We start from the raw sequence: 18472 nt of genomic DNA, 5'->3' as shown, positions 1-18472 counted from the left end.
GGGGTGGATGGTTTATCCTGCACTTTATTCTGTAAATTAGTTTGTGTCCCACCTGGCATTACAATTAGTAATCTGATTATTTTGTTTTGCTTTACAGGGTATCTTTCAATTGTGATTTTTTTTCCCCAAATGTCTTTGATAAGTAATCATTGTTGGTGAAATGCTAGACTGTCAAAAATACTCAAGCACTTCGTATTACATCAAAACTAGCACATGGCTATTTCTGTTGTTCAATCATGTCTCCATCTTACCACCCCCAAGCTCTTGCTCCCTCTTTCCTAACATGTGTCTTTAAATCATGAGTACTGGCAAAATCATTTTGGAAACAAAAAAAAATTCTTGAAAAGCAATGACTAGAGAGCACTGATCTGTCCTCATTCCTTCATCCTGAGTTAATTGAGACCTTATTGATTACATTTTGTATGTCCCTTATTCAGCATGATTACAACCTCAAATACACATCCAATTCTTATTTTCTTGTTGCATGTTTAAAAAAAAACTCAATTTTCTTTGAAGTACCTTGTCATTATCTAGTTGTCATATTTTAGAAAGGATGAGAAGGTCCTGCAGGTGATGTTTGAATAGTTTCGGTGTCGACAACGGGTTAGATGAGAAATCAAAATTGCTCAGCTAGAAACACAGAATTGAGAGGAGACAAAGAGGTTGTAGTACAAGATTCCAATTTTGAAGCGGTGAAACAAGGGACAAATGTTAAGGCCTGTAGTTTTTCAAAGACCTGGAGGTGCAAATTTAAAGTTCATGGCAGAGAGACAGAGGAGATGAAGGAAAACATTTTTCAAAGGCAAAAATCGCTGCCTATAAAGATGGAGTCAGAAAAAATCAGGGACAAAAAGGAACAAAGGTATAGATTTGCTTTACAATTACCATGCATAGACTCCAGCACAATTCATTGATCCAAAGATAGGTCATCCCCTTGCAGTTCCAGCTCAATGTAGTAGTAAGTGTTTTAATGTTGACTTTCACAACTAGCCATCATTGAGGATTGGGTAGCTGTTGAAGTTGAGTTTTGAGGGCCTCGGGTTTTGTTTGAGGGCCTAATACCCTCCTCCTGTTCTGACTTTTTAAATAAGGTGCTAGAACTTCCACAATGGGCTACTGTGTTATAAATCTTAAGCTCAGATCCTTAAGGAGCACCTGGGAGAAACCCATACATTCCACAGGGAGGATGTACAAACTCCTTACAGAGGACACCAGGACTGAACTTCTGAACTCTGACACCCTGAGCTGCAACAGGATGACGCTAACCGCTACACTACCGTGGCACTCCATAGTTGGGGTAACTGACCTTTCTCTACTGCTGGCTCCATGTCATTACAGAAGAAAGCCACTTGGGTCTATGCTACCTTTTAGCAGAGCAGTCCCATCAATTGCATATCCCCCTTCCTTATTTCTCTGTACAAGCTGTCCTGGAGTTAGAAACGGGCTAAGGTGTTAGGTGGCTCTAAGTTGATTAATTTGTAAGCAGAATATACAAAAAATACTTATGGTAATCAGATCTCCAAAGTGTTGTAATGAATGGCATTGAAAGCACTGATAAGAAACAAGTATTTAAAACTGGAAAGGAGATGGAGGTACTAGGTCTGCCATTTCGGAATGGACATCAAATCCATGAACACTATCCCATTACTTTTCCTCTTTTTGCACTATATCTTTAACTTTATATATGTTATTGAGTACTGAAGATGGGCTGTTATATTGTTGTTGCATAAGACATTGGTGAAGCCTAATTTTGAGTATTGTGTGCAGTCTTGGTCACTGACCTACAGGAAAGATGCAAATAAGGTTGAAAGAGTACAGAGAAAATTTACGAGGATGTTGCCAGGTCTGGAGGACCTGAGTTATTTCAAAAGATTGAATAGGTTAGGAATTTATTCCTTGGTGAGGAGATTTGATAGAGGTATACAAAATTATGAGGCGCATAGATCAGTTAAATGCAAGCAGACTTCCACAGAGATTGGGTGGAACTACAACTAGTGGTCATGGGTTAAGAGTGAAAGATGAAAGGTATGAGGGGAAACTTCTTCACTCAGAGGGTCGTGGAACAAGCTGCCATTGCAAGTGGTGCATGTGAGCTTGATTTCAATGTTTGAAAAGTTTGGATAGTTACATGGCTGGTAGTGGTGTGGAGAACTATGTTCTCGGTGCAGGTCGATGGGATAGGCAGTTTAAATGGTTCAGCGTGGACTAGATGGGCCTGTTTCTGTGCTGTACTTTTCTATGACTATATATACTTACTGTAACAGTTTTCATTATGTATTGCCAAGTATTGCTGCTGCATAGCAACAAAATTCACAACATATGCCAGTGATATTAAACTTGATTCTGATTTGTTAGCACACCTCCCTCTGGAAATTGCCCTCCAAGCTACACACCATCCTGACTTTAAAATATCTCATCACTGCTTCACCAATGGATCAAAATTCTGCAACTTCATCTCTAGCAGGATGTGCATACACCAGCTTCTCAAGAATTTCAATGGTTTAAAAAGTCAGCTCACAGCTAGCTTCTCAAGAGCAACTAGCAATGGGCCATTCCATACTGGCTCAGCCTTTCATGCCCACATCACTTGAATAAATATACAAAAAGAATGTGTGTACATTTTTCAGACATTTGAATTTAATAACATTATGAGATTTCATTTTTCTGCATGGGTTTATGTTCAGTCATCTGTAACCTGTAGACAGCCTGTAGCCCTACAACTTCTCTATGTTCTCTCATGTGCTCACCCACCTTTGATTTTGCCACCCAGCTGCAGCTGGGGCGAATTCATAGTAGCCATAAGCTACCAACATGTCTCTAGGGCATGGGAGAAAACCAGTGTACTAGTGGAAACCCACATAGTCACCAAGGGAACAGGCTAAGTAGTACTTGAGGTCAGAATCAAATTCTGGGTGCCTGTAATGGAGATAGTGGCATTTATTGATTGATTAATTTAATTGGGATACAGCGTGGAATAGGCCATTCCAGCTCTTCAAGTCATGATACCTAGGAATCCTCCCCCCCCCCTCCAATTTAGTCCTAGCCTAATCATGGGACAATGATCAATTAACCTAACAACCAGTACGGCTTTGGACTCTGAGAGGAAACCCACATGGTCACCGGCAAAACATACAAACTCCTTACAGGAGAATTGAACCTGAGTCTCCTGTACTGTAAAGCCCTGTGCTAACCTCTACGCTCCCTGTTGTGGCACTGAGCTATAAAATTGGACTGGGCCATTTGAGCACAAACCACAAAGCTCATTGAGCTCATTTTAAAAAGATCAGAGGTTTGAGATTTGTTTGTGGAGAACTTATTATGGAGAAAGTGAGGAATTTAGAAGTGCTGCAGAAGAAAGCTGAAGGTGGGTACTACTCGACCTTAGTGTTGAGATGTGGTGTTTTGCTGACCTCTTAGCCATCAGAATACCACAGAGGAGGTGGAGATCAGAGCCCAATGGGACAACATGGTGGAACTGGGGGAGAACCCTTAGAGGGAGCTCAACTTGCATTGAGGTTCTGAGGAGGATCTAACTTAGTGGCTAAAAGATTAAGATTGAGGAGGCTGTAAGGTTATCACAGCATCTGCTACATATTGCAGCCCCAGCTCTAAATAGACAATCACACCAAATTTGTTGAGCTGGAGACATACCCAACCTTAAAATTCCAAGCACTCTAATAATTTGCGAAGGTGACATACCCTCTGCTTAAGGAGACCTACGGTCAAGTAGAGGTGAGTACGTTTTCCACAGGTTATAGAGATATAGTGGTATATAAATATAAACCCTGTTTATGTCCCTGTGAAAAGAGAGCCTCATCAGTCCCTTGTCCTCCATCATGGCTCAAAGTAAATGATGGTCAGTGCACTACATCCAAGAGCAGCGATTGTTCCACTATAATACCATCGTTCTTAGTGCCTGCCTTTGGCCTACCAGGTCAGACGCTTAATTAACTCCCGGCCCCAAAAAATATCAGCAAGATACTCTGCCACGGTCAAAGACATGGGGATTCCTGCGAAAATCCCTAGTCTCAGACAGCGCCTCAGTAAACCACTGACGAGTGGCCTATGTATCGTGCTGTCCAATTTATCCCCTTCTTTATCCAAGTACCCGCAAACTGGAGCATAAACGAAACTTGGCGTGGGTTACAGACTCGGTGGTAGAATGCAATTTGAGTATCTCTGAACAGAAACAGGGGAGTGTTCTGTAGAAGAAACGAAACCAAAACGGAATCGAAACTGATACACATTAGGAATAAACGATTCTTTTTTTTAAAAAAAAGCAAAATCAGTTCTTTAAGCAACTTTGCTTTCAACATTTGCGTTTCTTTTTGCCCGAATGAGACCGCTGGTGTACATTAAATCTTTACCATCTGGTTCTCAAGAATGCAGTACTGCAGTCTTGCTTTCCAGTAAATTACGCAAATAAAGGCGGAGACTCCTCAGTTATAAACAGTGCAGCCGACGTACAACGCAGTACAGCCGCGGAAGTGGAGAGCTCCGAACATCCATGGGAATTAGTCATTATTTAAAACAAATGAGTGATTCAAAATGACAGCAGTTGAGAGAGCAAATTTAGAGCAATGGGAAGACTATATTACCAGCATTCTGCGACCGAGTTACATCCAAGGATTTCTCAAAAACTATCTCCCTACAGGTTTGTTTTTCATGCGATATATCCTATATACATCAATAATAGGTGATGTTTTTGGAAAATGCTTGTTTCATTTTTAACCCGAGCCTGTTTAGCAGGAAAAAACCGTGCTGAGTGGAAGCACTGTTTTTCACCCAACTTCCCCCGGCTCCGACCCGGTTTTGCTGCAGAAAGGGGCGGTTTCATCCCATCGTGGCAGGCGCCGATCGGAGAGTACCCAGTGAAATCACACCTCATGTGTTTCATGTAAAGGAAGTGCTACTCGGGGGAGGGAGCTATAATTTATCTGGTATGGCGGTGTCATCAAAGTTAAGAGCAATCAAAACAACAGAACGTTTAAAGGGAATTGCAATAACCACTCTGCCCATATCGTTTCCCTATCACTGTAAATGTACGCTATCTAAACCTTAAACCATTGTACTAGTTTGTCGTATTTACCTCATATAAAGTCACTGTGATCTATCAAATCTCCTCTGAATATTATCCAAAGATAACAACTGTAGCTTCTACATTGACCTTTAATCCCCCCATTCAACAGTCCAACACAGGATCATGCCCTTTGGCCTTCACTGATGTGCAAAAATAATCTTTGGAACCTTTCTCAGACATTTCACCCTGCAAAAACTAATTTCAGGGAGTTAGCACCACCCCCGCCCCCGCAACCCCATATTCCACCCCCCCCCACCCTCGGTTGACCTCCAAGGGAGTATGTATACAGGACATCTGATTATGAAAGATCACAACAATTTATTTGATCACATACTGAAACTACTTACACACACACACACAATTATATATTTTTTCCCTTGTTGAGTATTTTATTGGCCGTCTCAATGCTAATAGCTAAATGCTAATGCAAATAGCTTTTCTATTTCTTTAGCAAACTTTCCTTGTTCTGTGATTTGGCTTGCTTGGCAGATTTGAGCATTTTGTCAGAAGTCTCAACCTCATAGCAGTCTCTGTCAATGAATTTGTTAATTTTGCAAGACATCTGATTCACAAGTGTTTTGTGAGGCAGCTGACTTCTGAATTCTGTCTTAATATGACGCACCATGCTGAATGCCCTTTCTACACTGGTTCTATCACATCTGAAATCCTGTCTGCCCACTACCCTGGACCCCTATCAATTTGCCTACCACACCAACAGGTCAACAGAGGATGCCATCTCCTCGGCACTTCACTCTGCCCTGACCCCCCCGGACAGCCCCAACTCTTATGTCAGAATGCTGTTCATTGACTTTAGTTTGGCATTCAATACTGTGATCCCCTCCAAGCTGATTGCCAAACTTCGCCAGCTTGGCATTAGCTCATCCCTCTGCAATTGGACCTTGGACTTTCTGACTAACAGACCCCAATCAATTAAGTTAGACAACCTCTCCTCCTCCACTCTCACCCTGAACACAGGCGTGCCTCAAGACTGTGTGCTGAGCCCTCTTCTGTACTCCCTTTTCACCTATGACTGCGTTCCTGTACATGGTTCTAACTCCATAATCAGGTCTGCAGACAACACCACGGTGGTTGGCCTGATCAGAGGGGATGACGAGATGGCCTACAGGGATGAGGTCCAGCACCTGGCCGCGTGTTGTGCCGACAACAATCTGGCCTTAACACCCAGAAGACCAAGGAGATCATTGTGGACTTCAGGCATGCTAGGAGCCACACTCGTATACCCACCTACATCAACGGAGCTGTAGTAGAGTGTGTATCAAGCTTCAAATTCCTTGGTGTCCACATTTCCGAGGATCTCATCTGGTTCCTGAACTCTTCCATCCTGATCAAAAAGGCGCAACAGCACCTTTATTTCCCGCAGAGCATCAAGAAAACTCACCTCTGTCCCAGGATACTGACAGACTTTTACCACTGTACCATTGAGAGCATACTCACCAACTGCATCTCAGTGTGGTATGGCAATTGTCCCATATCAGACCGCAAAGCACTCCAGCGTGTGGTGAAAACTGCCCAGCGGATTATCGGCACCCAATTGCCCACCATTGAGAACATCTACCATAAACGCTGCCTGGGCAGGGTGAAAAGCATTATCAAGGATGCATCTCACCCTAACCATGGACTTTTTACTCTCTTCCCATCCGGTAGGTGCTACAGGAGCCTCCGCTCCCGCACCAGCAGGCACAGGAAGAGCTTCTTCCCTGAGGCTGTGACCCTGCTGAACCTCTCATCACAGCGCTAAGCAGTATTGCACCCATATTGTACTGTCTCAGTACTTTTATATTTGTGTGCTGTAGCACTTACTTTTTATTCACAGTTATTTTGTAAATAACACTATTCTTTGCATTTCTGGTCAGATGCTAAATGCATTTCATTGGCTTTATATCTGTACTCGGCACAATGATAATAAAGTTGAATCTAATCTAATCTAATCTACATCACAATTAGAATTTGGCAGCACCAAAAGCAGCTTCATCAACTGGCAGAGCTGTTTGAATCTGAACTGCCCTGTGCTCACAGATTTTACTTTGGACAGCTTCCCCCAGAACTCATCAACTGGTAAACTTTTGTAGTTTGGCACCAGTCTTTCAAGGTTAGTTGAGACATAATCCAGAACTTCCAAGTGGAGCTGTTCTCTTGCATTGGCCTTGATCATATTTGGAAATCTCTCTGCCAAACTTTAAGCAAGTCTACAGGGAGCTTGGCCTCATCACGTAGGACATCAATAGAGTAGCTCCTTAGCAGCTAGCCAGCTGGTTTAAATAACGTTAGTTATGCTAATGAACGAATGACACCTGTTAAACTCACCTCAACATGTCTTTTACAGTCTTAATCCACCATGGGCAATAGAAAAGTCACTGTTACAGTGCAGTGAGCAACACTGTCATTATTTTTGACCCCTATTAGGCAGGGGTACACATTAGTGTACCTTCAGGAATTCTAAGATAGTGACCAGAAATGCAGTACTCAATTTTGGCTTAGTGTTCAGCTTCATTATAACTAATGTGTTTCTTAAATCTAGAATCCCATATCTCTTTAGTATTCCTCTCCCACATTCATCTATTCCTGTCCACGATTGAAAATATGCATTCAAGTTCCTCGTGTTTCTTGGCAAGGCCTTGGGATTGAAGATGACTTCCATATTTATGGGTTCTGAAATGATTACTGAGGCCAGCTCTTCCATAGATGGGGCAGCTGGTAGCTGGAGAGTACTTTTAATATAGTCCATGTCTTGCTTATGTCAGCTTCTCTGCTCCCAGTGCATAGCCTAGAAGTAACAATGACATCCTGAATATTCCTCCAGTTTGAACAGTCATGGGTCAGAGTTTGCCAGGAGTCAGTGGGAATACTTCAAAGTGATTTGAACACATCCTTGTATCTTTTTCTCTATCTGCCTGGTAACCTCCACCCACTAAAAAGCTTGGAATAGGGTGTCTGTTTCAGTCTAGGATTGGGCACAACAGTGATGTGGTCTGTCCAATTCATCTGATTGTGCCAACCAGAACTTCAATACTCAGTGTTTGTCTGGAAGAGGCCTCTGATGTTGCTTCACTTGTCCCTAAATTTCCAGAGCATTGAAATGCCTATTATAGTTAGTCTTGTAGCAGAAGCACTTAGGAGACCAAGGGCTTATTGCTGTCCAATAGACTCGTCAAATTTGTGCCAGATTTGAGGTTTTACCTTCCAGAACCCTTTTCCTTAATTGACCAAAAGGCGGATTGAACAGAGTGATGAAGTTCATTAATATCTGGCTTCATTGAGATCAAGCTCTCAAGATATGGGAAATGCTCTTCATTCATTCTATGAGATTCTGCTCATAGCCAGAGTTCTGCCCATTTTGCCAGCCTTTTGAAATTCTCTTGTATTTCATTGCTTACCATAGCTCCAAGTTTTCAATTGTCAACAAATACTGAAATTTTCCCCTACACTTATCTCTAGGTCATCAGTAAATATCTAAAGCCCTACTCTCAGCACCTACCCAGGGAATATACCATCATTCATTCTGAAAATAATTGTCTACCGCGATGCTCTACTTTGTCATTGGATTCAACTTCCTTTCACTTTCTGAAACCCACTATGAAAAATATCTACAACACTTCCTCAATTAGCATTCTGCTTTCCTCATCATAATGTTCAATCAAGTTAGTCAGAAAAAGGTTGGCTTTGTATACCCTCACTGATTATTAACTCAAATGCCTATTAATTTGCTTTTAATTTTGCATTTTGGAAGTTTCCCCTTGAAGTAAATTGACCAGCATGGCCTTACGAGGCATGTTGTTAACACTTTTTCAAACCCTTCCCAATCCACCGCTGATTCAGCAGGATTGGAAGATTAAGGCCAGAGCACTACAGAACAGAAATAAGAACTTTGTCCTACCTGGTCTGTATGCCAAACCATTACGCTGCCTAGTCCCATCGACCTGCACTAGTCCTCCATACCCTTCTCATCCATGTACCTGTCCAAATTTCTCTGAAATGTTGAAATCGACCCGGCCCGCATCCACCACTTGTGCCGGCAGCTCATTCCACACTCTCAACACCCTCTGAGTGAAGAAATTCCCCCTCATGTTCTCCTTAAACATTTCGCCTTTCACCCTTAACCCATGACCTCCAGTTGTAGTCTCACCCAACTTCAGTGGAAAAGGCCTGCTTGCAAAAGGCCCTATGTATACCCCTCATAATTTTAGACCATAAGACAGGAGCAGAATTAGGCTATATGGCCAATCAAGTCTGCTCTGCTATTCACTCATGGCAGATCCTTTTTTTCCCTTCCTCAGCCCTACTCCTCGGCCTTCTCCCCGTAACCTTTGATGCTGTGGCCAACCAGGAACCTATTAAGCTCTGTCTTAAATACACCCAATGACCTGGCCTCCACAGATGTCAGTGGTAACAAATTCCACAAGTTCACCACCCTCTGGGTAAAAAAATTTCTCCGCATCTCTGTTTAAATGGTGCCCCTCTATCCTGAGGCTGTGACCTCTTGTCCTAGACTCCCCCACCGTGGGAAACATCCTTTCCACATCTACTCCGTCAGAACCTTTCAACATCCAAAAGGTTTCAATGAGATCCCCCCTCATCATTCTAAATTCCAGTGAGCACAGGCCCAGAGCCATCAAAAGTTTCTCATATGATAACTCTTTCATCCCTGAAATCATTCTTATGAACTGCCTCTGAACCTGCTCCAATGCCAGCATATCTTTTCTTACATAAGGAGCCCAAAACAATTAACAATACTCAAGGTGAAGCCTCACCAGTACTTTATAAAGCCTCAGCATCTCATCCTTGCTTTTATATTCCAGACTTCTTGAAATGAATGATAACATTGCATTTGCCTCCCTCATCACCGACTCAACCTGCAAGTTAACCTTTAGGGGGTTCTGCACAAGGATTCCCAAGTTCCTTTACATCTCAGATTTTTGCACATTTATCTCTACTATGAGAGTGCATGACCATGCATTTTCCAACATTGTATTTCATTTGCCACGTTTCTGCCCATTCGCCTAATCTGTCTAAGTCCTTCTGCAGCCTTCTAGTTTCCTCAGCCAATCTATGTATCATCTCCAAATCTGGCAAAAAAGTTATCTATTCCATCACCTAAATCATTGATGTACAGCATAAAAAGAAGTGGTTCCAACACCAACCCCTGCGAAACACCACTAGTCACCGGTAGCCAACCAGAAAAGAATCCTCTTAGTCCCATTCAACTGCCTTCTACCGATCAGCCAATGTTCTAACCACGCCAGTAACTTTCCTGCAATATCATGGGCTCTAAACTTAGTAAGCAGCCTCTTGTGTGGCACCCTGTCAAAGACTTTCTGAAAGTCTAAATATACAACATCCACCGCATCCCCTTTATCTATCCTCCTTGTAATCTCCTCAAAGAATTCCAGCAGGTTTATCAGGCAAGATTTTCCCTTAAGAAAACCATGCTGACTTTGTCCTATCTTGTCCTGTGTCACCGAGTACTCCATAACCTCATCCTCAACAATTGACTTCATACCTTCCCAACCACTAAGGTCAGGCTAACTGGTCTATAATTTCCTTTCTGCTGCCTCCCTCCTTTCTTAAAGAGTAGAGAAATTTGCAATTTTCCAGTCCTCTGGAACTATGCCAGAATCCAATGATGTTTGAAAGATCATTACTAATGCCCCCACAATCTCTACTGCTACCTCTTTCAGAACCCTAGGGTGCAGTTCATCTGGTCTGGGTGACTTACGTACCCTTAGGCCTTTCAGCTTTTTAAGCACCACCTTCCTTGTAATAGTAACTGCACTCACTTCTCTTCCCTCACCTTCAACACCTGGCACACTGCTAGTGTCTTCCACAGTGACGACTGATGCAAAATACTCATTTAGTTCATCTGCCGTGTCCTTGTCCCCTGTTATTACTTCTCCAACCTCGTTTTCTAGCTGTCCTATATCCACTCTCACTTCTCTTTTATTTGTTACATACTTGCAAAAACGTTTTCTACCTTGATATTGTTTGCTAGCTTGCTTAAATATTTTATCTTTTCCCTCCTAATGATTCTTTTAGTTGCACTCTGTAGGGTTTTAAAAGCTTTTCAATCCTCTACCTTCCCACTAACTTTAGCTTTGTTGTATGCCCACTATTTTGCTTTTACATTAGCTTTGTGTTTCCTTGTCAGCCACAATTGAAAATATTGCTATTTGAATATTTCTTTGTTTTTGGAATACATCTATCCTGCACCTTCCTCATTTTTTCCTAGAAACTCAAGCCATTGTTGTTGTGCTCTCATCCCTGCCAGCATCTCCTTCAAATTTACTTTGGCCAACTCCTCTCTCATACCACTGTAATTTCCTTTATTCCACTGAAGTAAATCTATGTCAGACTTTACTTTCTGTCTATCAAATTTCAAGCTGAACTCAGTCAAATTGTGATCACTGTCTCCTAAGGTTTCCTTTACCTTATGCTCCCTAATCACCCCCGGTTCATTACATAACACACAATTGAATATAGCTGATCCCCTCATAGGCTTTATGACAAACTGCTGTAAACTGCTCAAGAGGTGTTTTATCTCTTATCAATCTCTGCTTAATCTTCTACATTCTAGTCCTAACCTATTCAACCTTTCCCTATAACTCAAGTCCTCAAGTCCTGGTAACATCCTTGCAAATTTCCTCTGCACTCTTTCAATCTTATTGACATCTTTCCTGTCGGTAGGTGACCAAAACTGGACACAAAAAAGTATGCCTCACCATTGTCTTATAAAATTTCAACATACCATGACAGCTCCTATATTCAACGCATTGATTTATGAAGGCCAATGTGCAAAAAGCTTTCTTTATGATCTTATCTACCTGTGACGCTAATTTCGAGGAATTATGAATCTGTAGTCCCAGATCCCTCTATTCTACCACACTCCTCAATTCCTTACCGTTCAACTCCTGTTGATCCTCCCAAAGTTTGACACCTCATATTTGCCTACATTAAGTTCCCATCTGCCATTTTTCAGCCCATTTTTCTCACTGGTCTGGATTCCACTGCAAGCTTTCTCGCTATCCACTATACCCCAGTGTTGGTTCATCCATAAATTTGCTGTCCTGTTAACCGCATTATCATCCAGATTGTTGATATACATGACAAACACAAAGGACCCAGCACCAATTCCTATAGAACACCACTAGTCACAGGCCTCCAGTCAGGGAGGCAACCATGTATAACCACTCACTGGCTTCTTCCATGGAGCCAATGCCTAATCCAATTTACTACCTAATCTTGAATGCCAAGCGTCTAAACCTTCTTGACTAACCTCCCATGCGGGACCTTGTCAAAGGCCTTGCTAAAGTCCATGATGACAATATCCACTGCCTTGACTTCATCAATTTTCCTGATAACTTTAAAAAAACTCTCTAAATTTGGTTAGACACCACACACAAAGCCATCCCTAGTCAGTCCCTGTCTACCCAAATACTCATATATCCCGTCTCTTTGAATACTTTCTAATCATTTTCCCACTACGGATGTCAGGCTCACTAGCTATAATTTCCTGGCTTACTGTTAGAGCCTTTCTTAAGCAACAGAACAACATTGACTATCTTCCAATCTTCCAGCACCTCCCCCATGGCTAAGGATCTTTTAAATAGCTCTGCTAGGGCCCCTACAATTTCTACACTAGCTTCCCACAGCAGACATCTCACCTCTCCTGGAAGTTCTGGGAGTCTCCTGCACATTAATAGTGGCTCCCTGACGCCCGGAAATTATATACAATATCCCGGAAATCTATTTTTTTGAGAGGGAGAGCGAGAGCAAGCGCGAGCATCCTGATTGGTCTCTCTTCGTGCTAAGTAGACCTATCAGTTTTCTCTGTGGGCGGGCTTTACAGTCGACCTCAAAAATAATGACAGTGTTGCTCGCTGCACTGTTTGCAACAGTGACTTTTCTATTGCCCATTGATGGGTTAAAAAGTAAAATACATGTTGAGGTGAGTTTAACAGGTGTCATTCGTTTATTAGCATAGCTAACGTTATTTAAACTAGCTGGCTAGCTGCTAAGGAGCTACTCTATTGATGTCCTATGTGATGAGGCCAAACTCCCTGTAGACTTGCTTAAAGTTGTAATAGAATAAACATGATAATATAACATAAGTACATATTTTAATGTCACATTTTCTGCATATACCCAACTTGGTTTGCAGATTAGACAAAAATCACTAAACAAAGTATTATATACGTCCCTGGAGATCGACCCGGGGGGGGGGGGTATATGGGGTTGTGGGGGGTGGGGGGTGCTACCTCCCTGAAATGAGTTTTTGCAGGGTGGGATGTCTGCTACGGGGTCCGAGGAAACACCTTGTCAGGCTCTGGCAACTTATCCACCCTAATTTTCCTCAAAACAGCAAACATCTCCTCCTCTGTAAATCTCTATAGGGTCCATGAACTTGCTGCTACATTTCCTGACATCGATAGGCCCTGAAGCAACACACAAAATGCTGGAGGAACTCAGCAAGTCAGGAAGCATCTATGGAAAAGAGTAAACAGTCGATGTTTCAAGCTGATGTCCTTCTTTGGGACTGGGAAGGAAGGGGGTAGATGCCTGAATTAAAAGGTGGGGGGGGGAGGGAAAGCTAGCTGGAAGGTCATAGGTGAAGCCAGGTTGGTGGGAAAGGACAAGGGCTGGAGAAGAAAGAATCTGATGGGAGAGGAGAGTGGACAATAGGAGAAAGGGACCCAGAGGGAAGTAATAGGCAGATGAGAAGTGAAAGGTCAGAGATGCGTATAGGAGAAGTGAAAGGTCAGAGATGGGTATAGAAGTGAAAGGTCAGAGATGGGTGTAGGAGAAGTGAAAGGTCAGAGATGAGTATAGGAGAAGTGAAAGGTCAGAGATGGGTATAGAAGTGAAAGGTCAGAGATGGGTGTAGAAGAAGTGAAAGGTCAGAGATGGGTATAGGAGAAGTGAAAGATCAGAGATGGGTATAGGAGAAGTGAAAGGTTAGAGGTGGGTGTAGAAGAAGTGAAAGGTCAGAGATGGATATAGGAGAAGTGAAAGGTCAGAGATGGATATAGGAGAAGTGAAAGGTCAGAGATGGGTGTAGAAGAAGTGAGAGGTCAGAGATGGGTGTAGGAGAAGGTGGGGGTATGGGGGGTGGATTGCTCACCAGGTGGAGAAATCGATATTCATGCCATCAGGTTGGAAGGTACTGAGACAGAATATAAGGGGTGGCGCCTTTGCCCTGAGGGTGGCCTCATCTTGACACGAGGAGGCCATGGATCGACACATTGGAAGGGGAATAGGAACCGGAATTAAAATATTTGACTGCTGGGAAGTCCTGCCTGTGGCAGATGGTGTGAGGTGCTCGATGAAACAGTCCCCCAATTTATGACGGGTCTCACCAATGTGGAGAAGGCCGCATTGGGAGCATCAAACACAATAGGTGACCCCTGCAGGCCAGGCAGCATCTATGGAAAACTATCGACTGTTTACTCTTTTTCCATCGATGCTGCCTGATTTGCTGAGTTCCTCCAGCATTTTGTGTGTATTGCTTGGATTTCCAGCATCTGCAGATTCTCTCTTATTTGCCAATAGATGACCTCAGCAGATTTGCAGGTGAAGTGTTGCCTCACCTGGGAGGACTGTTTGGGGCCCTGAATGGAAGTGAGGGAGGAGGTATATGACCAGGAGTAGCACTTAGGTGCTTCCACCATTTCCACCTCCCTCAGTAGCTTGGGATGGGTCCCATCTACACTAAGTGGCATTCACTTTAACCTTTCCATGGAAACAGGCCCAGTTACAAAAAAGACTGGATATGGCCCAGTCCATCACGGGTAAAGCCCTCCCCATCATTGAGCACACTTACAAAGAGCATCGTCATAGGAAAGCAGCATCCATCTTCAGGGACCCCCACCTCACAGGTCATGCTCGCTTCTCACTGCGGTTATCAGCGGGAAGGTACAGGAGCCTCAGGTCTCATGCCACAGGGTTCAGAAACAGTTATTACCCTTCAGCCATTTTGCTCTTGAACCAAAGGGGATACCTTCAATCAACTTCACTTGCCCCATCACTGAACTGCGCCTACAACCTATAGACTCACTTTATCTCATGTTCTCGATATTTATTGCTTATTTGTTTATTATTGTTTCCTCCTTTTTGTATTTGCACAATTTGTTGTCTTCAGCACACTGGTTTGTGTTAAATATGCGTTTCTCTCAATAAAGTTAAATTGTGTACAAGTTTGCAAGATGCTTAAGGATGAGAGGAGGCTCAGCCTACCTTCATTCACCTATGCAGAACGATTCTAATGTTCCACTCTTGCCACCTCACTGACGGTTAATTTTACACCATGGCAGAGCAGAGTCAAGACATGTCCTATCCGAGGTACTATATTAGTGTCTATCGTTTTGTAAGTTATTTTAAGGTTTCTGTCTGCAGCGTCCAGGAAGAAGGTACAGGAGCCTCAGGACCCACACCACCAGGTTTAGAAAGAGCTATTACCCCTTGACCATCAGGCTCTTGTGCCAGTGGGGATAACTTCACTTGCCCCAACATTGCTGAACTGTTTTCACAACCTGTGGACTCACTTTCAAGGACTCTACAGCTCACATTCTTGATATTTAATGCTTTCTTATTTATTTATTTATTTACTTACTTACTCTTTTGTATTTGCAAGTAGTCCTTTGCACAGTAGTTGTTTGTTCTGTTGGGTGTGGTCTTCCATTGAATCTATTGTGTTTCCAGAACTTATTGTGTATGCCCACAAGAAAATGAATCTCGGGAAAAAATGAAAATGACTATGTTGACCTTGGTAATAAATTTACTTTGAACTTAGTCAGTTTTACAAAGACTGACAACGTTTCTCTCCCCAGTTGAGATTGAAGAGATCTTATCCCTGGAAGAAAGGTCTTCCACATCGTCTGCAAAACGCTTTTTCAAACACTTGATTCAGCTAGAAGAATTAGGATGGTATCAAGCATTTTTAGATGAACTGAGAGCTGTGGGTAAGTGAGGTGTTATTGCCTAAAATCACATTTATATGCTTATTGTTATTATAATCAAATGAAAATTTTAACAGACTTGTTGAACAAAGCAGTATCTTTTCGGTCAGAGGTGCCATCTTTCATCTGGAAATGAAGGTTACAGCTGGTCTTCTAGAAAGGCATAAAATACTTCAAAGTAGTCTTTCAAAGAAGAGCAGGGAGTTTGCCCCAACATCAGGGCTAATATTTATTCGTCGTTACAAAAGCAACAATGCAGTGATCATCACTTTACCACTCGTGGGAGCTAGTGGCATACAAATTGTCCGTGGTTACACTTTGACAGCACCTTGTTGATTGGGAAGTTCTTTAGGGCATCCTGAGGACATGGAAAATGCTGTAGAAAGGCAAGCTGTATTATGATGTTCAATATTGAAGACAAATCATTTACCAAAGTGCCCATTTAAGAGATACATTCTGTACTAGTGATTTGACCAATACTGTAACTATTAGTGGACAAGGTCAGAAATGGACATAGTGTACTGCGTACTCCATGTGTCATTGAGGAGAGCAAGAAAGGATATGATCACGTTTGGGAGAAGTGGTTGAGAATGTGAATGAGAATTCATAAGTAAATGGGAATCCATTCTCTTGAACAGTTTTGTTAAACGCAGCTTCCTTTGGGAAATAGGGAATCTATGATAGAGAACGTTTATGACCAGGAGAAGAATGATTTCTGTAACTGTGAGTCCATAAAATTCTTGATTCCAGAGAAATGCTTCACTACTGAAATGTGTTGAAAGCTGAGACTGATGAATTCTAATGCCTTGAAAGTACCGAAGTGGTGAGATTTTTCTCAGAAACCATCATTACTATGTTCCATTCTGGGATACCTCACTCTTCCTGCATAAAGCCAAAATCAGATTTTAGGCTTTGGGATCAAAGAATATAGGAATGATTTAGGATGATGGAATGAGGATGATGGATTTTATTGTCATCTTGAATGAGGAACTGAGTGGTCTGCTCAGGACAGTTTGACTTGTGTGGATTGTCCCGGAGTTAATTGGATGATTGGGTACTGCACTGTGATGATTCCCAGAGAATCAAGTAATTATTATCTCATTTGCGGAACAGGATAAATAACAAACCTTGTACCATTTTTTATATGCCTAATAATGTCCTGGAGATGACCGTGAGACCGTGATGACTGAGAGGACTTGCTGAAGTTCTGGTAATATACCCAAATGGCCATGAAGTGAGTAGCTCACCATTCTATATATGTTCTGTTTTCAGGTTACACTGGTCTGAAGGATGCCATTGAGAAAGCTGATTTTTGTGAAATTGAAAGGTTGCGGGATTATAAAGAGCTTCTGAATCGTGTTTCTCAAACAATTGTTTCTAACATAAAACCAAATGATGTTCTTCGATTCATGCCGTGTCTACTACCCAGAGAACATGAAGAAATTAGCAAGGTACTCCTAAATGCTTAAAGGACGTGGGGAAGTTGATGGGCAATAGTCAAGCTTGCCTTCTAATATTGTCTAGGAAATTACTGCTTCATATTTAGGACCTTGCCATATGCGACACAGGTACAAAAATCACAGGAGTATGTAAAGATACAATTTTTTCACATTTTTCAATTTCTTCTGTTAACGGGCCTCAGAACTGGATCTGATTTTTTTTGCATCTCTCTCAGTTCTATTGTTCCAGCTGCCTGAGTCTGAACTGTGGAATTCCTTCCCTAATCTGCTTCGTCCGTCTACTTATTTCTTCTTCCTAAACTCTTTTGTTGCCTGAGGCTTTGTCCTTTCTAGTACGTCTCTCTTTGGCACATTTTTTTAAATATAAAATTTAATTTCTTTTTGAGGATCTAGGTTGATTGCTTGATTTATTTATTGAGGTGCAATGCAGAATAGGCCCTTCTGGCTCTTCAAGCCCAGCAATCATCCAATTTAACCAGAGCATAATAACATAACAATTTACAATGACCAATTAACCTACCAACTGGTACGTCTTTGGACTGTGGGAGGAAACCGTAGCACCCAGAGGAAACCCACAGGGAGAACTCCTTATAGGCAGTGGCGGGAATTGAACCCTAGTCGCCTGTATTGTAATACATTGTGCTAACCACTATGCTACTGTGATGCCTCAGTACCCAATGTCACTGGTGATGCTGACATTTATTGCCCCCAAGGAGTAACTGCTTTGAACCTAAGCAACCTTTCTGCTGATAGGTACTTCCCTGGTGCAATTTGGCAGGTAGTTCAAGGATTTACACCCAGTGACGATGCTTTTAAATCAGGATGATGTGTGGCCAGGAAGGGGACCTGTAAGTGGTCCACCAATGCTCCTGTTGTCCTTTTCTTTCGTAGTAGAAACCACAAGTTTTGGTTTTTTTGTCAGTGTAATAGCAAATCACTTTGTTGATCCACTGCTGTGTAGCTAA

General features: G+C 42.3%; 1 protein-coding gene across 1 annotated transcript in view; it reads left to right on the top strand.

The window, feature by feature from the left end:
* Window positions 1-4465: 4465 nt before the first annotated feature.
* rigi (RNA sensor RIG-I) overlaps window positions 4466-18472 on the top strand; it is an 82697-nt gene continuing 68690 nt past the window's right edge. Inside the window, exons 1-3 of the mRNA XM_072258146.1 lie at window positions 4466-4654; window positions 15919-16050; window positions 17320-17498. Of these exons, the coding sequence (XP_072114247.1) occupies window positions 4549-4654; window positions 15919-16050; window positions 17320-17498 (417 nt within the window). The 5' untranslated portion in view covers window positions 4466-4548. The remainder of the gene's footprint in view (window positions 4655-15918; window positions 16051-17319; window positions 17499-18472) is intronic.

This window comes from Mobula birostris, chromosome 5 (assembly GCF_030028105.1).
Source record: "Mobula birostris isolate sMobBir1 chromosome 5, sMobBir1.hap1, whole genome shotgun sequence".
NCBI lineage: Eukaryota > Metazoa > Chordata > Chondrichthyes > Myliobatiformes > Myliobatidae > Mobula > Mobula birostris.
The sequence above is the reverse complement of the archived record's forward strand: the minus strand, read 5'-3'. Positions and strand labels throughout refer to the sequence as shown.